At 50.5% G+C, this 27,945-nt stretch overlaps 1 protein-coding gene across 3 annotated transcripts; it reads right to left on the bottom strand.

The window, feature by feature from the left end:
- Positions 1-404: 404 nt before the first annotated feature.
- On the bottom strand, positions 405-27,945 carry elf1 (E74-like ETS transcription factor 1). Of its 3 annotated transcripts, none has more exons than XM_041072661.2 (9): positions 27,350-27,945; positions 9,059-9,378; positions 5,767-5,938; positions 5,577-5,681; positions 5,275-5,433; positions 5,091-5,174; positions 4,334-4,526; positions 3,829-4,164; positions 405-3,344 (listed from the first exon to the last, which is right to left on the bottom strand). In XM_041072661.2, exons 2-9 carry the CDS (start codon positions 9,128-9,130, stop codon positions 2,564-2,566), a joined length of 1,902 nt encoding a protein of 633 aa, XP_040928595.1. In that variant the 5' UTR covers positions 9,131-9,378; positions 27,350-27,945; the 3' UTR covers positions 405-2,563. The 3 variants fall into 3 exon arrangements, with proteins under 3 accessions (XP_040928595.1, XP_029020912.1, XP_029020914.1); XM_029165079.3 differs by lacking the exon at positions 27,350-27,945 and adding an exon at positions 20,405-20,789; XM_029165081.3 differs by lacking the exon at positions 27,350-27,945 and adding an exon at positions 13,557-14,598.

Raw genomic sequence — 27,945 nt, 5'->3', positions numbered from 1 at the left:
GTGTGCACCCTATGGCAACATTCAGAGGTACACAGCTGTGGATGTAGCTACACATGGAATGGATGCTCCCTGAGAACCACACACACACACACACACACACACACACACACACACACACACACACACACACACACACACACACACACACACACACACACACACACACACACACACACACACACACACACACACCAACTCAACGTGATGACTTTGAGTTTGCAAGGCTGAAAATCCTCCAGTTTCATCATCTAAACAGAAGATATTAATTGATTGAATCGCCCCCTCCTGCTCGTTTCCAAGTTTAATTTTGTTCATTTTTTGTAGAAATACCTCATGACATTTTGTTTGGGTCTCAAGCAATTTGAAAACCACTTCATCTGCGGCGAATCAAATAAAAGAGGATATTCGGTAAAGAAGAGTTGGTTTTTAATTAGTACACAGACATTTTCTTAAAAATCTATTCTATATTCAGTATAAGAACGGCCACTCACAACCCAGGACAAAGGAAGCAACAAAACAGAGGCAGGTCCAACATCTCACAGTGCTTTGAGGAACAAGGCATGGAAGGTAAAACAGAGTATATAATCCAAAGCAATAAACCAAACAGCAAACCTCACTACAAGGCTGAAAGGCTGAAACGCAAACGTAACCCAGTGTAATTACTGATTGTCAGATCTTTGCATGAGCGTGTGCCTAAACAATGACTATACATTCAGATTGTCTTTGCGGATGCAGCGGCCTTTGGCTGATGTGGGGCGAGAGGCAGCGTTTAACTCCTGTGCTCAGGTTCCAGAGCAGATGGAGGTCAGCAAGTCTGAATGTCCTCAATCTGCAGCTGCAGTCCGGGCGGAGAAAACAACCAATTTAGCTGCGATGCCACTCAGGATCAATATGGCTTCATCCCCAGCAGAACCGAGGGGCCAATCGGACGGCTGGCCTAAGAGGTTCTTAACAAAGTGGGGCAGCAAATAAAGAAGGCAGAGACACCGCTGGCCTGAGGGACGAGGGCGAGGACACAGGAAAGGAAGCAAGGTGGGACAGGAGTTGTGAGCGAGGAGGACACAAGGCAAGAGGAAAGGAGGCAAGGAGAGAGTAGGAGAAACTCAGAGGGGCTTTAAAGGCACCACTGGTACGTCCTTGTACCAAATAACTAAAAAGAATCCGGAGTTACGATTTCAAAAGACTGACTGGCTGCAACATCTGATATTCAGCGCAGTACACAGAACACAATATTTGTGAATGCAGTCGCGAAAGCCTGACTGCTGGAAAAACGCAAAGAGGTATGTCCACTGAAAAGGAGAGAACCAAAGCACATTCAGTACATGCTTAAATCAGACACAACAGAGAACATCTACAGTCTACAAAGAGAATATAATGATGGAATATTGATGCTTCTCTAAGCACTCGAGTCCAAAACACGAGGAGATACTAAAGCTGATTATATGGAAAGCTATCAAATAGAAAAATGCTGGTTGTATAAAAAAAAAAAAAAGCCAAATAAGCTTTGTGGTATTAACGCTCATATTCTTTGTATATTACATGTTCACACATGTAAATAGATGACATATGTGCCTTTTTGTACAGAATTTAGAAATTCACAAAATAAATAAATTTGCTGTGGCCTAAAAATTGAACCTCAATTGTATATTAGATGTATATTTATATATTTATGTATAGATTCATATATATTCCATTTCATATAAACAGGCTTTAAACCTCGAGGCCTCTGAAGCAGAGGCTGATAATATCTGTTTTACCCTGCGTAATCGTTGCCTCCATTTGTGCCGCCCTATCTCCTCCAGTCTGCTGCTCCATACAAACGGTTTGATGTTGGATTGTCCTTGGTGGACAGAAAATGCCCATTTCCATAGTAACGCAGTGCTTTAGGGCCAGTGGCGTGATTGAACGCATACCTTTTTTTTTTGTTTATATGAAAATAAGTGAGTAATAAGTCTGCGGAGCCATTCCGTTTTTTTCAGCTTTCTCCAGATGTTTCCAAGAAATTCTTCACTTGTGTGAACTTCCTGTAAGGCACTCAGTTAAACTCTAAGATGTGTGTCCTTTCACGTCATCCCGGGGGAAAAATGGCCCGCGTTTTAAAAATTCATCCATTCTATACACCCATTTGGCATGAAGTCTATATTTACTAACTGGCACATTTGGTAGACGGGATCCCTGCTTTATCCGATGGCTGTCCTCCTTAAAGGGGAGAGGTTTGTTATATATGCAGTTTTTTTATATATATAGACGTCCTTGAGTGTCTGTGTCCGTGTGGGTTGGGGTTTGTGTCTACACGTTATAATCCTGAACGTGAAAAGTGAGTTCCTAGAAAAAGAAAAACTATTAAACACTCCCTTGATTTTTAGGCACATGGTCACAAAATATGTGAGTAAACAATAAATCCTGAGTCCAACCATGAAGAGCAACAGGCTTCGAGATGCCTCGGTCAGATCTTTGATCAGATCACTGCGGTTGGTAAAAGAAAACGTCAACTGTTGTGGCGGAAAGGAAAAAAAGGATGGGTTGTTTTTTGGTTCATCGTGTGCGAGGGAGTCCCGCGGGCCTAAGCCTCCGCAGGCTCCGACTTTATCTGGATAAAGTTTGCGGGCAGCTGCACAGACAGCGGAAGCTCCTGCAGGCCTTTGATGCCCTGCTCGGGCTGCAGGGACATCTCCCCGCGCACCTCCAGCTCCTCCACGGGGGTCAGGCCCTCGCTGGGGCTGCTGCTCTGGGAGGAATGTCCATTAATTATCGCCGCGCCCGCAGCCCCGTGGCCGTGATTGGTACCAATGATCACCGTCCTATATTGCAGCTCCGCCTCCCCGGCCGCGATCTCTTCCTTCTCGAAGGCGTGCGGCACCAGCGCCGGGTCGCCGTTCACCATCGACTGGAAGTAGCTGCCGTCCAGCATCTCCTCCTTGACCTGCAGCCCCGAGAGGTCGCCGGATTTGAGCACGGTGGCAATGACGGTGCCGGGCTGCTGCGCCACCATGGTCTGCCCGCAGGCGTTGATGGCGACCAGGCGGGGGAGGCCGTTGAGGCCGGAGGCGGTGGAGCTAATGACTCCTGGAGGGGAGGCGCAGGGGGACGAGGACGACACGGCGGTGACCAGCAGCTGCTGCGGCAGGCCGTCCTGCAGGCCGCCGGCGCCGCCCGTGAGAGACGCCGTCTGGATGGTGAGCACGTCCTTGCCGCCCGCCGTGGTGGACGGCACGGTGTGGAGGATGACCCGGGGCGGCGAGTGGCTGGAGTCCCCATTAGCCAGAACCGTGGTGAGGGGAAGCGTCTGGATGGAGCCGGAGGGCGTCAGGACCATTGGTACTGATGCGGGAGCGGCCATGGCCCTGCGGAGGCAAAGCCAGCTGAGTGGGGTTCCTAATCTGCTCCGCCTGAGCACTTCCAACTCAATAGAGTTTGTACATTTGCAAATATAGACAGGGATTATGGTTTAATGGAACCCCGTTGAGAAAGTTACCCAGTACACAGCTATGATCCTAAACGGCAGAACTAATGCCCTCATTAATACAACACACAGCGTCGTCAGCTGTGCTGTAGGAAGCACTATGCTCTTTGATTCCTGACTGCAGAAACACAACGATCACACAGACAGCAGAAACCGTGTCGCGTGCTGTCATCAGCGAACAACATTAAAAAGGTGTTATTTATGACAGAGGCTTTTATTTTGTTACTGTGTTTACCACAGTTGTTTACATTTAGAAAACAAAAGCCTCTGACTTAAACTGTCTTGATTTTCTCTTCTGTGTCCGTCTGTTGAGCTAAAGCTTAGCTTAGCATATAGACCCGAAACTGTGCGTGTGCTCGTCCTACCTCATAGCGTGCGCTGGATCCGATCCATGCATCATGTGAACCGACTGAAGGAGCTGCTCGGCCTGTCCGTTCGTTTCCGAGTACAGGCCTTCGTCGACGGGCTCCTTCTTCAGCTGCCTCGCCGACGCCTGTTGGCCGTGGGCCCGGCCGTGCCCTTTGGACCCCCCGCGGACCGCCGAGCGCCCGTTGCTGGACCGCTGGTTGCCGTAGCTGGTGTTGGTATCGGAGCCCGTCTCCTCATCCTCGATCACGACCAGGTCGGCCGGCATCTCCTTGAACTGGTAGACCAGGCGCTGCCCCTCCACTTTAGCCAGGATGCCTCTCTGATAGTAGTACCTGGGGCAGCGCAGGGACGAGGAGACGTTAACGCATCACCAACATTATCATGGCTCAAATCCAACAGACGCATAAAAATTTAAAGCTTCATTGCAGTGTGTTAATATGAACATATCTGTGGGCTTCAGGGCTAAATGGGAGCTGGTGCGTTTGACAGTGAGGCTCCTACCTGAGCGCTCGGCCCATGGTCTCATAGTTCATGTCAGGCTTGTTCTTGTGTTTGCCCCACAGCTTCGAAACGGCCTTGGAGTCAACTAGTTTAAAGATGCCTTTTTCCCGCTGTGTCCACTTGATGTATTTGGGACAGGTGTTTTTATCCTGCAGTAAAGCCAGCAGGAATTCCCACAGGTAGATGGTGTTGCCTGCAAATGGGGGGAGAATGAATTAAGCGGCGGGTTTAACATTCAGAGACAGACGTCGGTGGTGGGTGGCGATAGAGCGGCGCTGCAGCCACGGAGCCTTCACGAGCACGCTACACGGCAGCCGAGGGGTTAAGGTGGAGCCAGCCCTCCTACAAACGCTGCTGTGCCAGTTGTGTGTGTACATGGGAATTAATTATACCGAGCCTGGGAGTAGATTACTCTGACGTGTGAGACACGGTGGTTAAAAACAGCAGCGCTCCCAGTAGTCGCTCGAATCCCAGACACCGTGACAGCGTGATGCATGCGCGTGCCGCTGAACCGGGCCCCTCCCCTTTGCGTGGCGCTGCTATCGGCGGAGCCTCGCCGTGCCCTCCAGCCTGCAATCACTCGCGCTTCCCCCGTGCAACGCGGCACTCCGAGGCCCCTCATCCATTAATTCGCCCGCATTCATCCCCGCCGGACGGCGCGGGCTGAGGACTGCTGTTTGCACACGCCACAGGAGGAGGGGAGACCTTGATTTCTATTGGCTCGTTACACGAGAGCCGACTCGTTAGCCGGGCTCACCTTTGCCCTCTTTGCTCTTCTTCCTCAGTGGCAGGTTGGGCGTGGTGATGGGAGAGCAGGGGCGAACCGCCCGCGGCTTCCGCACTACGGTTCAAATGAGAGGGGTCGTTAGGAATCGTCCGATTGAAACCAACACGGAAATGAGGTACAATAGTTCCCATTTTTTAACATGCGTCAGCGTTACCTTTGTTTTTCTTCTGCGGCTTTAGAGGACACTTTGGAATCTCATCCATAGATGAAGTGTCTTCATCTGGCGACATGTCAAGGGCATCGGTGTCCATCTGCTCTGGCCTCAGCGGGACGTATGTCAGGTCCGACTCCAGCAGAGCGCCATAAGTGTGAACTAAACACAAACGCGAGGCGCGCGGGCACAAATGAGCCATTAAAATCCCAGAAAAAAACACGCCCGCGCTCCGAGCCCGGCTCACGTCGAAGCCCAGAACCAAAGCGCGTGCGCCAGCAGAATATTAACGCAAATGAACGTACGCATTCGCTTCTCATCCAAAATGTTGTTTGGAGACTCCATGTTGAGCAGAGCTGCTGCCGCTTCGTTGGTCTCCATGCTGTCCTCTCCGCCGGGTACTGTGGTTTCTGTGCGTCACAGGCAGATTTAAAGATGCTTTTAGTCGTGGCTTCATCTGCGATTCCTCATTATATATGCACCAAACACGCTTACCTGAGAGGTCCACGCCTCCCACCAGGATCGACGACTCCTCCGCCACGTGGGAGGTGTCCACCATGATGCCGTTGGTCACCTCGTCGGACTCCAGGCCCGAGTAAACCTGCAGCAGGTCGGCGGCAGGCACGTGCTCCACGATCACCGCCGGAAACACCGACGGGTCGTCCAGCTGTGCAGGAAGAGGAGCACGGAGAAAGGAGGCGTCACAGGGAGGCGGGGGAACGGCCCTGGGCTCATACATGTGTGTGTGTGCAATAAAAACACCATTAATTCCTTCACTACACATCATAAATGCAATATAAAGGCCCCTCGACAGAAGATTAACACCATAACCGGCTCTGGTCTGCTATTTTTATTGCCTTATAAAATAATGCAGATTCACACTCGATTTGAGCAGACGTGGAGGCGCACGGCGTGGAGCACAAAGCTCGGTTCTGCCGGGCCGCTGGTCCGCGGGGACCTGCGGAGGACGGCGGCAGCCAGCTGTTTGAGCCGGCCTACTTCTCCAGAGGAGTTCATCCTTCATTCAGGTCCACATGAATGTTAAGGGATCGGTCATGAATCGCAGGCCTGCCCCCACTTCATCACGTCCTGAGTATTCACTGGGAACTGCAGCCTTTCCATCTCAGGCACGACACGGGCTGACGCAGGGAGGAACGAGGGGACGGGGGAGATTTAGGAGGTCGGGTCCAACCGCCGAGGAGCCAGACAGACCGGGCAGCTCCCCGGGCCTCAGGGTCATCGAAGGGTCAGGAGACCGACTCAATCCTGTGACTGTGGGGGTCACATGACCTTCCAGACTCGCTTTGATGATTACCTGACAGCCGCTTATTTGTTTATTTCAATATGACAAAATGCTGAAGGAGGGGATTTTCATTCCTTGAATTCCATATACCGACTGCCTGCCAGGAGATGGCAGCACACTACACTGAAAACACAGGCCATGAGCTGTTTCTAAACAGCACTGCAACAGATCCAGATCATCAACTATCTAAACGAATAACTCAACATTTATTATCTATTCCGTATTTAATCACACTGTAAAGCAGTGAATGAGAGACATCACTACAACCCGCCCTGTTTCTCTTTAACTACATATAATGTTTTATGAAATAATTAGATTACATTTTAATAGAAAAATCAATTAAGGCCACATTCAGCCATGACCTGAAAAAGACAGGAAGGTGCAGTAGGACCAGTATGAATGAAGGCTTGTGTGTCTCTCTGCACAAGTGTCCATTGTTGCTTTGGGTCTTGGGGGGTGCACCAGGTGTCTGGGAGTCGAGCCTGTGGGCGGGAGGCGCCGGGCTACAGTGTCGGTGGCTTCGCTTCCATTTTGGCTATAATTTAACCAGGAAACCAACAGAGCAGCTAGTTTTTGAACAAAGTCTTCAACGAGGCCCATGAAGCAGCGCCAGCAGCAATCAGCTATTTATTAGGAGTCGTTCGCACCGTTCATAATGGAGGAGACGCTGGAAATCAGCAATAAACAGCGTGTGCGGATCCCACAAGGCCCCCGGCGCTAATAGAAACCCTGAGTTTTGCTGTGACTAGGCTGTTATCAGTGTCCCACTGGAAACACAATATATGTTTGCCATTAATCCTGGCCGGCTGGTAGACATATTATCAGATAGCCAGACAGTGAGGCTACCACATCGTCGTCTGGCGTTAAATGATGTTTGCCGTCCTTGAGCGAGAGTCAAGTGTGTGTAGACAAAAGGCATTTTGACTACTGCCCCCCCCTCTATCAAATACAGAAACCTGAGTCCTAAACAATCGCTGACAGAGCGTGAGACGCCTGAAGCCGTCGTCTGAGCTGGTGTTTTGATATTAACCGAATCGTGCTTTCGGTGGGAACACCTCAAACTGGTCGTGAGCGATAATAATTATGGATGTAAAACTGTAAAACAGGCGGCGCTCTCCCAAGAACCGGTGCTCAGCACTAAACCATGTGACACTGGAGAGGTTTCGACTGCTTCTTCCTCTTTGTTAACTAGAATAGAGTCTGTAGCAGGGGAACAGGAGCGATAAGGATCAGACTGGGCCCATTTGCATTTTTAAGTTCCCCATTTAAGCCTTTGAAAGCCGCCACATCTGCGCCGGCTCTTCCCCTTCGCACCCTGCGCTCTTCTGCTTTACCTGCCCTGTCACAATGAGGTGCAACTGTCTGTGCGCTTCTAACAGTCCACCAGTTGAACAAGTGTATCCACCTGTAACTAGCAAGATGCTATCGGGCTTAACGCGGCTGGAGGCCAAGCGCCTTTGTCCCTTTTGTACCTGTATTTTAATCCAACAGAGCTATTTTTTAGTTACCCGTCGTTAGACCAGAACTGGATTGTGGAGAAAATCACCACGAGCACCCAGCAGTCGTAACGCTTGGGCACTTAGGGAGCCACTTATTGACTTAAAACCCAATAAAGCAAAGCTAATCATTACAAAAACGACTCTCCAACAGCTTTATTGTGGCCAAAATAAATCTTTACCGCAGCCAGCAGAAACAAAATGGCCACTGCAGCGGTATGTTTGTGTGCTGTTCGTTTTTGGCTGCATCTCCAGGACTTGATAAATAGGGGCACGCTGTTCGTACGAAAGGCCCAGTGGGTGCAGCAAAGAACAAAACCGTGGCTGCGGAACAACACGGGGCCTTTAGTGGAATTATCCCATCACTTCCAAGCACTCCGGTAACTGGTCTGTCAGGTTGGGCCTGAACCGGCGCTATTCAGGGATCGAGTGACAACATGTCACTCTAGATACACACATACAGATACTGGTACACAATAACACACATCCACTAACAATGAAGCCTGCTCCACAGGATTCGGTCAGGGCGTGTGGGGGGGGTGAGACAACTACACCTGACCGGCCAATGAGAAGGCCGGCTGACGAGCACGCTGACACACAGGGAGCTCTGTGCCGTGAAGGCACCGCCGGCTGAACCCAGCCCTTCCCCTCCCACGCACCCCAACCTCGCTGCAGGTTTTTCAGTCTTTCCACTGCCGTGCTCCCAGCAGCCCACACTCCCCTTCCCAGACCTCTTTGCTCCATCCTGCCCTCCGCCACAACATGTCTGCAGACTTACAGATCACAGGCTCGGAGCCACTGCGCATTCTGCCCCAGTGACCACGCTGTTTACACAAGTTCTGTTTGCTCTGCTATGAAAAGTCATGCATTTATCAAGGAGATCACATATAGTATGTCTGGTTAGAGAAGAGGAGACGCTGACCAAGAGGTTATTTGACCCAATGAGAAAACAAGGACCGCTATAAAGCTTCAGCTGTGGTACACGTACCTGGTTAATCTCATCCATCCCATTGCTGGCAAACTCGAACACAAGCTCGCTGGGCTGGACCGCGGTCGTCATGGTGGCGGAGTTCAGAGGTCGGGGGGCAGACGCAAGTATCCCGCTACCACTTCTCCAGCTCCTTCTCTGCACGGGCAGAGGCTCCGCGTGGCGTGGCGTCGCAGTGAGCCCTCCGGTTCCTCCCGTGCCTCTAAGGTGAGCGGCTAGGCCCGCGGGACGGGGGTCGGCGAGCCGGGTTTCAGGCGCGAGCAGCCTCGTCCCTCTCTGACGCGGAGGCGGGGTCCCCGCTGCGCCTGGAGCATCTACACCTACAGCACACAGACGAGGGGCCGGAGTCAGACCACATGAGACCAGCCCGGGTCCACTGGGACGAGCCCAGTGTCCAAAGGGGAGGAAGCTGCAAGCATTAGCACTGGCTAATTCCTGTCTGCCTGCCTGACAGCCGCTAATAAACTCCAGCAAGTCCAGACCAGGCTGAAGAATTCTTGTGCCTGCTGGAAAAATAGCTAGAAGCTGATTTAATGCTCAGCAAAAAAGTGAAAAAAAACATTATATAAAAACTCATTCATTTCATTCATTCAGTATTGAGTTTACTAAAACACACACACACTGTATTTTCTCATCTTTGAGTAGAACCTTCTATCCCCATCCCCAAGAGGTCGATACAAGGACCCCCCGCCCACACACACACACACACACACACACACACACACACACACACACACACACACACACACACACACACACACACACACACACACACACACACACACACACACACACACGCAGACCCTCAGGGGGTTACCATGATCACAGGCAGCGGGGGAGGGAAACTCGAGGCCGCGGGGGTGTTAGTGTCTGTGTTGAGGTGTGTCCCGACAACCCGATACCCGAAGGCAGGTTTCAAGGACGAAGGAGGGGATGGGAGGGATTCGAGCACAGTGAATAACTGGAAAAAGAAGCCCCCAGGCCACACACCCGCCACCCTGCTCCTTTCCCAGAGACCAAAGCGCTGCTAGTAGGTGGGAACTTGGAGATGGCGACGTGCAGCACCCCCCATCACACAAGACATGCCTGTTTCCCCATGGCTCCGGGGTGGAGAGGGGTGAAGCCTTTGAAACGCCTGCATGACGGACGACGCCGCATACCTCGTGGGAGAGGGGTAACGGGAGAGGACGCGATAATACGGGCCGCAGTTTATCTTTCCAGAGCGTCCAGGGGCCTGGAGGGCACCGCTCAGAGAGGGAGGGAGAGGGAGAGGGTGGAACGAGAGGCTCACGGCTCAATGCGTCCAGCTGTGGCAGAGGTGGGCACTGACGCCGCCACCGCCAGTCAAGGTCCTACACAGTTCCCTACTTGCTGTTCCACATGGGAGCAGATGACCTCTGTGAAGACAGGCGGTGTCATTTTAGCCACAAAGCATCTTAGTTCCCCTTTTGAACGGACACACACATTTATGAAGCAGTTAGTGTGAACGGGCGCCGTCACATCACTTTAACTGTGCCTCACTCTGGACTCGTCTGACCTCCTGCATTTATTCTGACACGCATCAGTGTTTGCGTGTTTCTATAGCCCTCTTGTCGCCGCCGCATTGATCTGGGTGGCCCAGTTGGCACGGCGCTACCGGCAGTGGAATACAAGGGAGCTACCCATTAGTCAGACGCAGCGTGACAACAGCTGCCTTGTCCCGGCTAAGTCACGACGGGGAGGAGAGGGGGGAGCGAACAGCAAACGCCGCCGGTGGCTCCCTCGGGGGCGGGGCCTCGGCGCCGCGTAGCGCCGGGCCGAGCATCACTTCCTGCATTCAAACCCAGTCCATCGCACGTGATCGACCAGTGCCTCACCGACGGCTCATTCACGTTGACTGATGCTGAATGGGCCGTGACCGCACGCATCCTCACGCGTTCCCATCACGCTGTTAAAAATAAAACACGACGCGTTTCTTACGTCACAGCGTTGCGTCTCCTCAGGTTTTACCTCCTCCAGCGGTTGCAGCTGTGTGTTACATATGAACAGGCCTATGGAGCAAACACTGGCCCACTCCACCCCTACAGCATGGTGACTGCCAGTCGCAATAACAACCAATTAGAGTCAGGAGTCAGGAACAAATGGAGCATTCCCAGAAGGCCCTGCTTTCCCTGCTTTAGTCTCTTCAGCTGAGCTCATTGTTGACCATGAAAGGAGGTAATTTAAGCCAATTTAGTGACTATGCAGTGACTCATCCTGCATGTGGTGAGTGCAAACGATGTAAGATGTGAGGACAGGACCAAGGCAAACTTTATCAGCCATTTTGGGCCCAGGTTTAAAAAAAAGAAATGCTAATTTCTTGGTTTAGATGTGGAGATACTTTTAGTGGAACGGACAGATCCTCATTTAGTGCGGAGGATCTAAAAAAAAAAAAAAAAGTGGGCCGTCAGTGCAGGGAAAGCCCGACTTGCTGAAAGTGCGAGTGCTGTACCACCGCCGCGCTGCTGACTGGCTGCCGGCACAGACGTGCTGTTTTTGCAGATTCCTGCAAAGGAAATGACTCAGTGGCATGTGGCTGGAGCCCGGCACTGGAGCCCGGCGCTGCAGCGCCGCGATAGCCTGTACGAGCATCAGAGGAGCCGGACCATCGGCTCGGGCCAGCGGTTCCTCTTTGGCCGGGGCCACGACGCGCTAGCACGCGAGACAATAGCCCGTCGGGTGCCAAGGTGGGCGGATTAATGGCCAACGCACTTCAAGCCAACGCACAAGAGCTCAGGTCCTGTTTGCTAATTCAACATAGCAGGACGGCCGCAATTAAGAAGTTGCCTCAACGCCAGACAAAAACACCGAGAGGCTGTTTTCGAAACGCTTACAGCACCGTCAGCGCCGTGAACCCTGTTTTGTATACAGTATTCTCTGCTCCAAACAATTCAGTCACCACCCAGCCAGCATTGCACAACGCCAGTCCTCCAACTCCATGTCGACCTGATTGGGTTAAATAAAGGAGCGCTGTCACTGCAGCCCTCGGGCCGCGCGTGGCGGTAAAACAGCAGAAGGAAAAATACAAAAAAAAAAAAAAAAAAAAGGAATAATTGGCACAGGGAGGCACGGCCGAGGTGTTCTGCGTCTGCAGAAACGAGCCAGGAAAGGAGGACGTCCCCAAACGCTGGCTCTCACAAGGGGAGCGGAGTTTAATCTCATCTGGTGTGAAACCCGTACTTTTCCAGTCAGATTTCAAGCCGGGCGAGAGGGACTCGTGTCGCTTGGGCCCACGGGTGCTCGATAAGGGGTCACGTTACTGGTTTAGGAAGATCATAAAGTCTGGAGAGCGAATGAAAGCTTAGCTCCGAGTCCCCGGAGACAAAGGATCCAATATGTAAGAGACACGTTCCCTTGCGAGACAAACAGGCTCCTCTCTGGCCCACTTTAACGTGACCTTTAGAGCACCGTCACATACCGGACTTTCTTGTTTGAACCTTACCAGAAGAGGAATGACATTTTTTTTTTTTAAAAAGCAATTTGAAAAAAAAAAACCAACACCCACAAACTGACCTGTGAATCTTGTGCTCACAGGAACAGCATCACTGAACAGTGGGTTTCTGCTGCTTCCTGTCTGTTAAACCACACTCACAAGAAAATTTCTTCCTCTGTAAGAGCGGAAAGTTCGCAACTCCCCCTCCTTCCTTCTCTAGCAACTCGCTCTTACTCTCATAGATGGGTCTCTTGTGACACATATAGCATTTCCTATTAAGACAATGTCAACTCGAAGTTACCTTTGACGCAAAAGGCAAAAGTCACACACTTTGAGCTGGACGCTTTCAGTATTACAGCCTTTACAGAAGCTGCTGAAGCAAGTGATGGAGCCAGACTCCACACGGTGCAAAACGGGTTATCTACAGAAAACTTTGGTATTTTTCTGACAATCAGCAGAGCATCACTGTCTATAGAATCACAAAAAGGGGAATTTTAAACTAAAAAGACCAACTTTGATGGTTGTTTTTGTGTAAAATCAAGTTAGAAATTTTCCAGAGGGATGAAATCAGAAACACTGGCATTCTCCTGCCTTCTGACATTCTCAAGCCTGCTGCACTCGGCCTGTTTAATGGCAGTGACGGTGAATTTGTAAAAAGGATGACAACAGGCCTCACAAAGCCACACCTGCCATTTGCAGACACTGCTTCCCCACAATGCTGACACAAGGCGTGCAAACAGAGACAGCAATACTAACCCCCACTCTAACACACACACACACACACACACACACACACACACACACACACACACACACACACACACACACACACACACACACACACACACACACGGTTTCATGAGTTGGGTTTTACACAAATTCTCAGAACAAACTACAAAGTTCCTGTTATTTATAGGTCACAATGGAAGACAAGTATATCAGAGTGAGTGTAACTCCTACAGTCCTTTCACAAGTCAATCAATTACAAAAAATACCTACCGTACAGTCTACAACACATATTCACATATTAATGCATAAAATATTTACCGGCCAAATCCAGAAATCACATTAAATCCTTCAAAATGCATCACGTTACATCCCACCTGGCCTGATAATCTAAAAGAGATCCAAAGCTGGGTTTTGCCACAGAGAAGCATGTTTTAAAATGCGCAGCCTCTTTCTCAAATCTACCACCAACAGCCTATTTCTAATGTGTGGCAACAAGCCACATGTCACACATACAAAGAACCATAGAAGTTGTGAAAACAGGACAGGAAGTTGCAGCAAAGTGTGTAGAAAACAACATCTGCACCCTCGAACATCACAGAGCGACGTGGTGTGTGCAGATTTGATGCTGAGCCTTTATCCTCCAAGCATCTGGACGGTGACGAGTGCAACCAGGTCCCTGAAAGCAGTGCAGTCATACTTTACGCACAAAGCTGCCGGCTGACGGCACATTCAGGGACGGCGCGTTCTTTAATACGGCTTGTAACCTGCCTCTAACAGTAGCCTCAGTTCCACCTCAAGTCACGATGGCTGAATGCACAACAAACTATACAAACTACGAATTGGCCCTTTATTTGTTGGCAACAGAAGTAAACGTATACTACATAAAATGCAAATGATTCCAAGGTAACCAGACAAAAGGTGAGCGTGAAAGCCCCACAGGTCTGTGCATGTGTGCACGCTGCCTCAGACTGCCCTGCTGATTCCTTTCCTGTAGACATATTTGAAATGCTTCATCCTGACACCGCTGTTGTTTTGGCTGCTGTGTGGGAGCAGTTGATGCATGACTTCGCTGGAAACGCTAACTCTATGTATATATTTTAGTAAGTTTCCCACAGGTGTTGGATACAGACAGGAGGTCTTCTGTTACTTGTAAGAGAAAAAAAGTGTATGTAAACTGTGTATTGCAGCTGCATCTTCACGGGCCCATCCCTGGTGTGTTTACATTCATACCAACACTAACATGTCACAGCACAGGTTTACTGCCAACAGCTAGAAAGAGCATCGCAGCCTGAATCAGCCAGCAGCGTCCTCCCACTCGCGCCGCTTTCAAGCCGTAAAACCAAATTACAGCCAACGACAGCCACCCGATTATGCAACTTCCCTGCAAAAGCTAGCCTTTCTCGGAGGGGGTGGGGGCGGGGGTGACCTTTTATTGGGAGCCTGCTTCTTGCTTTCCACACCTATGGAGTGCTCCAGTGGGAGCGAGGGGACCCGGCCGCTGCAGAGGAGGCTGCATACCAAACAGGTCTGGACACACGCCGGCTGATGCGTCCACCCGCAGACAGGCACGCAGCACCGTTTCACAAGGCAGACGCCCAGAGAGGGATCCGAGTCAGCGGCGATGAAACAATCGCGGCTCAGAAAGTGTTGGGAGAGGCCAAGAGATAGATGGGAACAAAATAAGTGCTGGAAGACAACAAAGTGCATGTAATGGATCCTTGTGGGGATTGAGAATTAAACAAACAAGAGTTTTAGCTTCATTTGACTTGATGCTAAGCTACGTATCTCTCGCTGTGGTTTTATTTCCCCCCAACAGTCGCATCGGTCCTCTCATCTGAATCTAAACAAGCATCTTTCCCAAAACACCAGTGTGCTACAGGCCAAACCCGCTACAAGGATGCAGATGTTGTTTGCTGTCGTTGCATCAGACGACGGAGGAGCTTCACGCGTGCTGAGACGTGCCAATTTGCAGCTTTGGCAAAGCTGTTTTTAAGACGTCCGCAGATCAAACTCCAGTTTAACGGCTAATAACAACTAAATCAGCTGGTCTCATCTGATCCCCGTAAAGCCTCGCAGACAGGACCACTCACACGGAGACAGCTTAGCCCCTTCAGAGCAGCTTATCTGATTTCACACGATTGGATACTGGGGCACTGTGGTGTTGGGTATCACCAGCCAATGTTTCTATCTAATCTTCAAGACGGTAAACGTGTGTCTCATTCCGGGATCTGAGGACAGAAGTGCAGCGTCACCGCCTGTCGTGATGTCAGGCGAACGCTTTGAATAAAAAGGTCAAGGGGAAAACAATTAAGCCGTGTGTGACTAAAGGAGCGCCTCACCTACAATACATGACATCATACACACTGCATCTTTTAAGCATTACAGCATCGCTTCGAAAACAATAAATCTAACGTTCGTGTCGCCTGATCAGAGTCACGTTGTCACAGTGCAGGAAGCAGAAGGCCAGTCTGTCCAGCCTGGTCAATATTTGAGAAGGTTTATGAAATGCACTCATTTATGACAGTCAGGTGACAAAAGGTGCAGCATGAGCACAGGAGGAACAATAAAGCGCCGGTTAAAGTCTGGTTATATAAAACACGGTGCTACTGTTGGACCATAATAGAAATATATCGGAATTATGTGGGAGTGTAGGTACATATAAATATAAATGTGTTCAGGAAAATGGATGTTGCTCGTTCTCACAAATGCATGAGCTCACAACCTGTCACCTTTGCGTTCATGTGACTTTGGATAAAGAAGCCTGACGCTCCGGCTCCCGAGGGGCCGGGGGCCACGCTGCTCTGACGAGAGTCACAATGCAAAAACGCAAAAGGTAAACAAGGAGCGGCTGTTGCTTAGCAACGGGCGGAGGGAGAGGGCTCGTAAAGTCAACTGCGTGGCGCAAGAACGCGAGCAGGTGGGTCTCATTCAGCCCAGCGAGAGCCCAGGGAGGGCCCAGCAGCACCGGCGTAAACAGAGCAGCCACCGGAGGCTCGACCTGCTTCTGTCCGTCCACAGCAGCGAGAATGAGGCCTTGAACCTGGTCAGACGTCAACACAGTGGCACCGATTGAAGTGGGTTTTGGTGCAAACGCCAGTGAGCAGCACTATTAATAGCCACTATGCTAAAATGTCAGAAATGCTTGCAGTTGAGTTTTAGTATGAGTTTTGTTTCTGTCGCCGTCACTTCTGCATGCGGCGCCGTGTGCTGACGTCAAGGCTAAGACTGAACGTGAAAATGAGAAGAGCTGGAAGTAGAAGAGAAATGGAATTTGTGTCAATGCTAATTTAAAACGTTTGCACCTTGTTTTTCAAAACTATGCATAAAAGTCAATGGGGAAATTGAAACATGTATGACTATGACATTTCCACTTAGTTCAGCAGATGATTCGAGCACTGGACTCATTCTGGGCACGGCCAGTTTTCCATAGGAACCTGCTGCTGCTTCCAGACAGAGTCGGTGTCTGGGCCCGAAGCCGTTCAAAGCCATGTGGGAAATCAATCCCCGTGCCCGGGTCTGAGCGCCTCTTTATACCAAGTGGTGCTGCGCTACAGCAAACCAGCGATTCCCACTGGTTCCTCTTCACATGCTTCCCGTGAACCCTTTTCCGAACGCCGTTACCTCATGCAGGGTGTGACGCAGAACGGGAAAGAAAAACATTGCTGCGTGGACGCGTTTTCGGGTCGCAGGCCGATAGTTCGACCATCAGACGAGCCACGCGTGTGTTGAACATACACAACGCGTGCCAGAGACAAGGCTGTTTATGAGGCCGTGCGCGCTGCTTTCATCGAGAGCAAAGTAAACTTGCACCTCAAATCCGTCTCCACCCACACAGGCTCAGCGAGAAGCTGACTTTTATCCAGATACATGAACTCAGCCCTTCGACAGTTCCACAGGGAGGCAGTTCATGTCGATACACTAAGAAAGGAAGAACAGGCCGAACTGCCTGAACATCTGTATGCCGCCTGTGATCAGAATTGGTAAAAGTATTCATTGAATCCTGTTAATTACACTGTTCATAACAACCGTGTCAAATAAGTGCAGTGATGTTCCAAGTTTTCCCAGGAGGCCCCACTTGTTGAAACGCCCCCCCCGATAAACGACGTCATGCACAGCGACGTTCCCCACATCGTCGCAGCGATAACGCAGCCGTGTCAGCAGGAGGCAGGGCCTGCGCCTCGGAGGGCACGGCGCGTTGCATAACCAGAGTGTTATCAAAAGGTGTGACCTGATATTCCACGTACTGTATCAACCCTCCCTCAGCTCTGTGTCAGAAAACACGGTGCTCTTTGCTCTGACCCATTTCAACCCGGCGGGTGTTGGGAGGCTCTCACATCTGCCCACTCCTGGGGCCTTTGGTGAGCAACAACTACAGGCTGGAAGCTGTGTCAATGTGAAAAATGAGAATTTAAAAAAAAAAATCTTGCCACTATAAAAAGAAATACCGAAACCATTTGGATGTGAAAGTAGGAGGGTGTAACACAGACTGACATGTGAAGCACTACATCACATCCTTTTAGGTTCTTGGTAAACATAATAGATAAAACAGCAAAAAAAATGCCATCACATATGAAACAAATGGCTCTGAAAGTAGAAATAAGACAGGACTAGAGAACGAGCCCGTGGCTCCGGGTCCGACGATTCCAGCTCTCAGCCGCTCTGAATACGAGACACATGCAGGAGACAGCGGTCAAATCACAGTTGCCTTTCTTCATAAAAAGGGACCTGCGCTCCACGACGCACGGGACACGAAAGCACCATCGAAGCGCGTGGCTTTATGTTGGAGGTCCATCGTGTGCCTTGCTCAGAGGCGCGCTGGCAGTGAGCGGTTGAGCAGGGGAGTTAAACATTAACTCTCCCCACCCAGACTTTCCTGGCTGGTCAAGGAGCTCAAACATCCAGTCACAAGCCCACTTCTCCTCCTTTTCTGCCTTCGTCAGAAACACAACTCCTCCATCAACGGAAGGTGCCGGGAAAAGGAACCGTGATGCTGCTTCGTCATATTCCCACGTTCCAGCCAGGTTTATTAAGTGATAACGACCGTGGGCGAACAGAGCGTGTCGATATCACGGTTTGACTACGAGCCAAGGCTTTTCCACAGCTCGTCCTTAAATGGGAAAAAGTGACTGAACATGAAACATCAGACATCTTAAAAACAGAAGTCAATACTTTCCGCAGCCACAAAAGGTGAGGAACGATCAACCATAACTAGAGGTTCGGCCGTTTCCCCGTGTGGTTGTCAGGACGACGTGAGCTCAAGATTATTTTTCCCACCCCCTTTTAAAGCAGACTAATGTTTAGTCTGTACGAACACTTACATTTGCTCTTCGTGCGATAAAGAATCGTCAGCTGACAGGGCGAGACCTACGTCACCTCTGCTCAGGTCAAGGCATAAACAACCACACAATGAACACTCGCTGTTTATTCTCCGCCAATCATGCACCTGTAACATGAAACTAAGTAAATCTTGCGTTTTTACATATCCATGCCTGGGCTGTAGTAGCCGCCCCGCCCCGCCCCGCGTCCTCCTCGCTGTGCCCCTTCTGTTGCAACGCCTCCGTCATCTTGCCCAAGCCTAATGATCTAATTACAGGCCAAGACTTGTTGACTCGCTGTTGAAAGCGGAGCCAACCTGCCACCACCGTCCACCCCCTCATCCCTCTCCCGTCTCCCTGCCCTCGCGACGGAACGCCGCCAAGACGGCGCGCCTTCATCCTTTGAGGCACGAGGGCCTCATTTACAATCCAAATCAGAGTGGGGCCGGAGTGTGACGAAAAAGTTGGGCCAGATGCAAACTCCGAGCTGGGGAACAACAGAGTGATTGACTCACTGGGTGTTCGCTGATGCTAACGCAGATGCTGCGCAGTACAAAAACAGGCAAACAATCGATGTGCTCCTCCAGCACAAGGCCAATGGATCCACAGCTAATTATAGATCAGCGGCTGAGAAAGTGTAGCGTAGAAATATTCCTGGCATGCCAGTTGCCCGTTTTAAGCCCCAGCTGCAAGTTGCGTCAGACATTACATCAGCACCATCACTTCTGAATGCCAAACTGATGAATTAACCAAAGAAGAAGAATTTTTCATGGCCCTACATAAGCACCACTACGGGCCAAGATGGAGATCAGCGCTGGAAAACACGCTCAACGCCGAGCGCTTGTGAAATATAGGCTCAAACTGAAGCCATATTTACTCAGAGATGTAGTTTGTGCACAAGGCTTGTGCGGCCAACAAAGTGCAGAGTCGATTTCTGGTGAAACAGGAAGTGGGCTTTTATCTCTGCTGCACTGAGCAACTTTTAGAAACAGACACGAAACAGCTTAAAGCCGAATAATTTAAGCCGGAGCTTGGGGGGTGGGGTGTGTGTGTCAGACGTTAGAACAGGTTGGTTAATAAACGCACAAAAGAGGAAGCCGGGGAGATGTTTGAACTTCCCTCAAAGTCACCGGCAGGGCTTTCTGGGCTCCTACGCAACGAGACGAGCAGCATTCTCCTCTGACGAAACCATGAGAAGATTTCGGTGCAACCAGCGCTGCGCGACCGGCTGCACGCGCGCGGCGCCGCCGCAGCGAAACCGCGGCAGCTCCTGCCGATGCGGCGCTGGGCGCCGACAAAGATGACCGGCGGCCGAGTCTGAGCCGCAATCCATCGATCTAAACTGACCCGATGAGCGATCACTGATTACGACCCCGAGAAAAACAGAAAAAAGCAGAAAGAAAACACGAGGGCTTGGTCAACACTTGCAAAACACTGTTCCCGCCCTTGATTCAACGCACCATATAAGGCAACAATTTAAAAAAGAAAAGCTCAAAGCAGGTAGGATAGTTAGTTATGAAACTACACTCACACATGCACCTTCGTGTTAAACACATTAGAGGCGGTTGCTCACAGCGAAGGCGCAATAAATAAGAAGTCACGCTGTTATGACTGCGGATCGCGGGATTCTAGAATGACACGGGCTAAAGAAGGCGGCTTGTGTGACAAGTCAACGCGTCTTTAACGACCTCAACGTCGATGAAAACGCTACGACGAAGCCAACGTTTCACATTATGGCAAATGACGGCCTACTTCCAAACAGAATTTCAAATTAGCATGTAGCTTAGTGTGTTTAAAAGCTATTTCAAGACATTTATCTAGTAGATGTGTAAAAGACTATTCATCACTAACCTCAAAGACACAGGCTACGGATGACAAGGTCCATAATAACAACTAGACGACGATCTTCACCAATGAGAAAAATAAAAAAAAATAAAATAGACAACAAAAAAGGTGAAAGGCGGAATAATCCAAAGTTCGTTCAGAAGGGGATCAAGTTGTGTGAAGATGTGGACCACTGGCCGCCCCCTCGCTTCTCACTCAAACTGACAAAACAAAACTGAAGAAGAAGAAAAAAAAAAAAAAAGACAATGCAATGGCTGCTGTTTGAAGCAGAAAAAGGAGAAGTGTAGTGAAGCAACTTGTCCTCTCCCTATGAGTCACGCAGCGCTGTCGCCATTGGCAGGGGAGCCCTGAGGCAGGCTGCCTGCACCTGGCCAATCAGCGGCCAGCATCGGCCCTGGATGCAAATCATTTCAGGTGAGCTGGATGCGCGCCGGCGATTGGACGAGGCCTCGGCGGGGGGAGGGGGGAGCAAAAGAGGTCCAACCAGAGGGCCACACCTTAAACAGCACCAAAGGCGACAGACGGGTTTCTCCTGCAGAGGTGGAGCAGCGCCGGAGGAGTGGGTAAACAGTTGGACAGGTATGCGCCTTTAGACTTTGACCAAACAATACGGGCCGGGCCCGGTCGTTAAGGCCTTTGTGGCAGCTCAGACGTTCCCGCGGCCCATTATAACATTAGCAGCGAACCCAGAGGCTCCCCTTCAGTTAAAACCTCCCATGAAACCACGTCTGCCAGTGGGAGGCTTTCGACATGAGCAGGTTCTTCGCCACAAACGATCCTCCTCCTCTTCTAGGTTCACAGTGCGCGAACACTCGCCGCCTTAAACCGAGCCAGCTGAGCATTCGTGTCTCAGCTCTCACAGCAAAGGAGTGTTTCCATTATACAGGAGGTGACGCACAGCTCACTGGAGTTTTAGTGAGTGTCTGTAGCTATAAGCGCGGCTTGATAAGAATCTTTATCAGAAATGACTCTCAAGCAAACAGGAAGCAGTGGTCTGTGGTGCGCGTTGCTTTCTGTGGTGCATGTTGTCTGTGTGACAAGAATAGGAAATATGCGTTTTCCACCGAAAGCCCCCACGTAGAACACAGAGCAGTCACACAGTCGAGCAGAGAGAGGCTGAAGATGAGACTGGAGGTGCCGTTTGTCACAACGTCCAAATCGCCCTCTCATCCTCCACCGAAGGCTCTCGTCACCACCGACGCGTCCTGGCTTCGCTTCACATCAGTCCAGCCCGGAGCCCCAAGCAGCTGGTCGCCGCAGAGCAAATTGATGGCCTCGCTGTGAGGGAAAGTTCCACCAAACAAGATCCATTCATCACCGCCGCTGGGAACACGGTCCGCAGCCATTTTCAGGAAGCTGTTCGCTTCTGGCGATGAACTGCAGAGGTTAATGTGGCGTTAAAGCAGCTGTGCACAAAGCGCACGGCGAATGGGACAGCTGGTATAAAACCCAAAAGGCGCTGGGTTGACTGTTTAGTTTTCACTGTTAAGATCGGTGATGTGCTGTGACCCTGATTTGATTTATTGAAGGGGTGGCACCACCAACACTTAGATGTAAATCAGAGATTAGACTTCCGATTTAAAGTCACACAGATTATCAACAGTTCTCTGAAAGTCTGAAAAGGAAAAAAAAAGTCATCAAAAGAAAGGAAATGTTTGCAATACACAGAGGAAACGCTGGAGAGCTGGGGAGGGTTCATTTGCCTCGAGCACATTCAGCTCACTCTTTATAAATATAAACAGAAATGAATCTGGAATGAAACTGCTGCTCCCCGCTGATGCGCTAATTGCAGCTAATTAACTAGGTCCAAAAACCCATTTATCTAACTGCACGACTCAAAAAAAAGAAATAAAAAAAAAAACAAAAAAAAACACGAGAGCAACACACTTCATCCCTGCACTTCCTCTGTGCCATTCAGCGCTTGTTTGGAGTTAGAGGAACGACAACGCGCACAAACACACACTTCACCTATCGAGCATTCACTCAGGTTATGGATTCTCAGCAACTTTCCTCCTGCTTTGTACGTATGCGAGACGTCCTGACGTCAGCTCAGCTCGACATGAGCAAATTTAATGTAGAACAAAAGACGCGATAAGGTTTGAAGCTGAGACGAGAGCTCCAGGACGGGCAGACATACGAAAGACACACCGTCTGTATTAGTTCAAGCCAATGAGCATGTTTTAGAAGAACAGCAATGGTGAATAGATTCAATGCTTGAACATTAACTGAATCAAAGCTGGACTAAATGATGCAGCCTCATTAAAAGCATGGGACTAATGTATCGTTTTGAATTTTCACTGAAAACAGTCAATAAGAACGTGTGTATTATCTCTAACACCTCTTCCAGTTATCGCTCTTAACATAAACACCACCAGATTTGCACAACAAGTCACTTCCACCCTCTGGGGCAAAGCAATAAAAAGGAGAAGGCACTTAAATTGCTGTTGCTTCAAGAAATGTCAGTGGGATCCAATTTAATGCATCCCATAGTGCGAAAGCACAAAGCGTCTGTCTCACGCGGTGCCGCTGGGCCTCGACGCCGGCGCCGCTTGTGGCCCGAGCGCGGCCGCTCGGCGGGTCGAGGCCCGTGGAGCATTCGTGGTATTCCGGGAAATGCATCAACAAACACCGTCGCCTGACATTAAACGCCGCAGCCAAACGTTATCTGAGCGCCAAAGCTCGTTTTATCGGTCAAAGTTTATCTGCAGCCTCCGAACGCCACTCGCGCGCTCCACATTTCGCTTTCGCTTCATCCAGCCGCGCGCCACAAACCCGCGGCCCTAAGAACCGACCCGGAGCCGCTTCTGAGAACCGCTGCCTCGGCGCTCGAACCCCTGAGACGCGGTCCTTGGCGAGATACGGGAGCCTTCGGAGGCCACGCCGGAGAACCGGTGCAGCGGAGGTCACCTGACGGCGCCCAGGGGGGAGGCTGTGGAACGTGAGCCTTCAGGAGCAGTGACGTCACCTGAAAGGCCGAGGCTGAAATCCTTTGTACCGACGCAGCTCGTGGCCCTGAAGAACGCAGACCAGCATCCACCATGGGACTCACGGCCTGCGCAGCTGTGCAGCTATGGCGCGTTCCGCGGGAGCGACTCGTCAACACGTCAGAGCAGAAAATGATGCACACGCCGCAGGCCGGGAGATCGCGGCGTCCGATACCACGCTCTGTTAGCGGTTCTGGTGTGTGACATGTTTTGGTCTTTTTTAGATCAACAGTAAAGTGAGCGAAGCGCACGGTTGAGCTGCTGCCTCGTAAGAGCGACCGGCTGATGGAGCAACGCGGCCTGATCGGCGCTTTTGGAGCGCGGCGGCTTTCTCCCTGCAGGCGAGGCCAAACTAAACTCATGAGCAAATCCACCTATTTTAGGAGCGCTGGTACTCGAGGTCAGCCTTCATTCCACTCAACCGTCATCACAGGCCACTATAAAGAATATGGGTGTCCAAAACAGAAGGTAGCAGCGGATTAATAAACAGAATCAACTTTGGACTGATACAGGAACACTATTAAATATCAACCTACAGCTAGGAGCTCGTTAGCTTAGCGCGTCACACCTGCCACTTCCTCTTCTGAAACCCACTAATGAGTTGATACAGGTGTATGAACGCTGCCCGTCTTAGCACCTCGCGTCGGCTAACGCAATAAACGCTGGACACAATTCAAGTCGTCACCAGCAAACGTATGAGCCACGTGGTGGGTGACGTGACAGCATGCGGCCCGTGCGCCTTCTGACCCGCTGCGTTCATGGACCCGCCATCGGGGTCGACTGCTGCCTACGTCACACAGACGCCAGCTCATTAAATATAAACACGCAGCGCAGGTCCTCCACGTCACACGTGGGCCAGTCTCACACCGGCAGCACGTCTGTGTCACCGTGGCCAATTTAGGACCGAGACGGGCAACAAGCAGGCGGGTTTAAACCAAGCGCCCTGTTTGTCTTCTGCTCATTATTAATCAAATGCCACGCGGCCCTAAGAGCGCGCGGCTCACTCAGGGCCTGGATGACAACACCCAGCGGCTGCGAGCGCTTCAATTATTCAGCGCGCCTGAGGACCGCCTGTCACTCCGACACGCGCTCCGAAGAAGAAAGACAACAAAGAGAATGCACCGACAGTGACGAGGCGCGACGCTTTCGGCGCGCGCGACGAGCTGCGAGGGCTGTCAGCCGCGCCGCGGAGGTTGAATGAGGGGGGGATCACTTCGCTTCTCCGGGCGAGAGATCAGCTCGAATCCGAGCAGCACCGGCCGAGCTGACTCATGAAAAGCCGCCGCCAACCCCACACTAACTGCCTCATTAGCTCCGCGAGACATGAAAAATGACGGGGTGAAATATCATTATGTGCCGGAGTTGAGAGCAAAGCCGGGTTCTATTTTTGAGAGTAGCTACTTTGAGCGGTCGGACTGTGATCCGGAACATTACAGACCCCGCCGCCGCTGCTTTAACGTAATTACTCGTACATCACAGATACAGCTTACAGCCGCGTGTGCTTACGTGGGCACCAAAAAATATCAGTGATGTGATTAATTAATCCTATTATGTCAACGTGCTGCCAGAGAGGACACTAAATACTGATTCATGCTAGCTTAATTAGCGCCGTAGAGCAGGCCCTACGCTGAGACTGCAGCCTAATATAATATATCATTGTATATGCTTTTTATGTGAATAAAACTAATTTAAACAGTTTACTTTACAGCAGCAGTTTGATATTTTGGAAAACACTCAGACCTCTGTCTTTTGGATATGAGGGTGAGCTCACAGAACAGATCCTGTAAAGGTCACTCATTTACATGATGCGTGTCAGCTGGTTAATGTGTACAAAAACATACATGTAAGCAATAAACCAAAAGGCACAGCCGGGCTTAAACAGATCCTTAACCTGAATGACTGAAACAACACAGGTGTAAAAGGGTACACCAAGAATAAAGCGTCCCTGTGTAACACGCTAAAAATAGTTGTAGTGCAACGCTGGACTGAACCGTGACAATGCACGGATTCATGGATTCTGCCGCGATGACGCGTCCAGGTCACGTGCTCGCGGGGCGGCCGGCCCTGGAGTCGAACGAGGCTGCAGGTGGAATTTCCCCTCGGCTCGCCTTTCCCTCTGACGTCACGTCCAGCAGTCTCCGCCCCCCCCCCACCCTGGCCCGGCCATCGAACGTGTCTGACAAGGTGATATTCAGGTGTCACAAGCAAACCTGGGTTGGCGAAACTGCGGCGCTCAGTCAAAAGGGAACTTCGCACAGAGCAGCCCATGCACCCCCTCCCCCACCACCACAAAACAGACCTATGGGGTGTTTTTCTAAATGACGAAAAGGGAAGTCGAACAGTTTTATTTCTCTTTTCATAAGTTGGTTCCCGCAATAATGCAAGTCGTTTAAGGTTTCAGTCGTCTCATATGCAGCTAGGTTACTTAAAGCACATGAACATTGCCATCTTGTGGTTATTTATAAGGCACCAAATCATACTAATTTACCCAAGAGGGAAAACTATTGCATAAACATTGACACTAAGCAAACGTCGGCCTTCGGAGGCACTAGAAACACCACCAAGAGCTGCAAACGCTGAAGGGAAAGCAGTGAATCGCCCGCTTCTAGTAAGGCCACTCAGAAAGCTTTTTGTGAAACTGGAGTGCTGTCTTCTAAATAGGATGAAAGCTGAGGTCTCCTTTTTGTGTAGCCAAATCAATATCGAGCGGCCCATTAAAGCAGGCGGGTGGATCTGGGCTCGAGAATAATCTGACGTCTGAGGAGCGAGTCGCTACCAAAACGGAGGCCGGCGCCGCCGTCCTTGGCCGCCGTCGCGCGCCTCAGCCGCTCGGGCCGCTGATGGCGAGATCACGGTCACAGGATAAGGAGGCTGGAGCGCCCGTGCAACATGAAAGCCAACCAAGGAGAGGGGGAAACGGGGAGGAGAGAGGCCGAGTGTGTGGGCAGCAAACAGGGCAGGATGTCTCTAAAACACGAGCACATGCTGGAGACTAACGAGGCGACGCCGCGCTGGAGTCTATTTGGAAAGTCTCGTCGGGATAATTGCTTTCAGTGGATTGTTTCCACTTATCCACAAGCTGGTGCCAAAGTTCCCACCATTGAAGACCAAAGGGGCCCGGGATCCAAGTCCAGCCCGTCCCGCTTCTAATGGACTGAAACTAAGAGCTCCTAACTCGTCTCTCCCCCCTGCGTCACGGCCGCCCGCTCCCAAAGGGAGAAGCTGCGAGCGACCAATGAGGCGGCGTCTGTCCGTCCCACGATACAAGCATCTTGGCCCAAAAAATGTAAACATCTGGCAAACATTTGGGCTTGCCACAGAACAGGGTTGACGAACTGAAAAACGCTGCAAGTCTAGATTTGATTTCTCTTAACTTGAAAACTCGCAAGTATCGCAATCACCATCACAAAAGGCCATAAGACAGAAAATGTGTTAGAAGTTGAGAAGGGTGAATTTAAGCATTTTTATTTGTCGTTTATCTACATTTAATAAACACTATTGAACACAGTGAAAGTCCCCCATTCATTTTTACTCTCGTAGAATAAAATGACTAAATATAAACGTATCGTCTGTTTTAGTCGTGGTGTCAGACTTTCGGCACACATGCTTTCAGGGCAGTCACATGACAGCTGACACAAAGGGGAGTCACACAAATCTCTGGAGTAGTAAGAAAAGCAAAGCCTGCAGGTCATGCATCACTAACATCATGAGTTCAGTCACGCTTCTTCAGTTGTAGCCGGATAAACTCCTGGCGACTAGGAGTTTAACACTGAGCAATGAAAGAGATATATTATAATGTTATTATCTATTTAAAGGATCCCATTATATAACAAGAAACGCCCAAATAAGAACAAAAGCTAAATTTAATGATATATAACCCTGAGACAATTTTGATTATGCTTCTATCAAACACAAATACTGAGGGATTGTACAAACAGAAACAAGTATTAACTATAAAAGTACTCACCCCTTTGGAAGTTATCATCCGCGCCGCATATTCCCAGGAATTATTCAAGAAGTAGGTGTCTGTCCACGGGAAGCATTGGAGAGACCTTATTATTCCTTCGAGACAAACTACAGACTACTGCGGCTCCATCGTGGCCCAGTCGCCGGTCGGCTTCGCCCTCTCCGCTGCCTTCGCGTGCTTCCTGACACAGGCTTTGCTTTTCTCCGACAACGGCTGATGCGTGGGGAATTCCTGGCAGTCACATTTTCCTGGGAAATGATTGGCCCGGCACCAAAGTTTGTCGGCCGCTCGGCAGCGGGTGAAACCTGGGGAGCGGGCACGGGTTTTAGCGTTGAGCAATGCGCGCGGTTTGGGGTTAAAAGTCTCCAGGGAAAATGTTGTTTTGCGTCCGACTCACATCCTCCGGCCTGAACACAAACCAACAGCGCACACAAAGCCCGTTTCTGTTTGCTTTTACCTGGAGTTACAGGTGTGACTTCACGGGCACTTTGGTCGACAGCACAGCTGAATCTAAATTAAGTCCAATTAAGACGCCGACCACGGGTTTGCACGCGCGCTCCGTTGGAGAACAAACGCTAGGCCGTGACGAATAAAAG

The sequence above is a fragment of the Betta splendens genome, chromosome 10, assembly GCF_900634795.4.
Source record: "Betta splendens chromosome 10, fBetSpl5.4, whole genome shotgun sequence".
Lineage (NCBI taxonomy): Eukaryota > Metazoa > Chordata > Actinopteri > Anabantiformes > Osphronemidae > Betta > Betta splendens.
The sequence above is the reverse complement of the archived record's forward strand: the minus strand, read 5'-3'. Positions and strand labels throughout refer to the sequence as shown.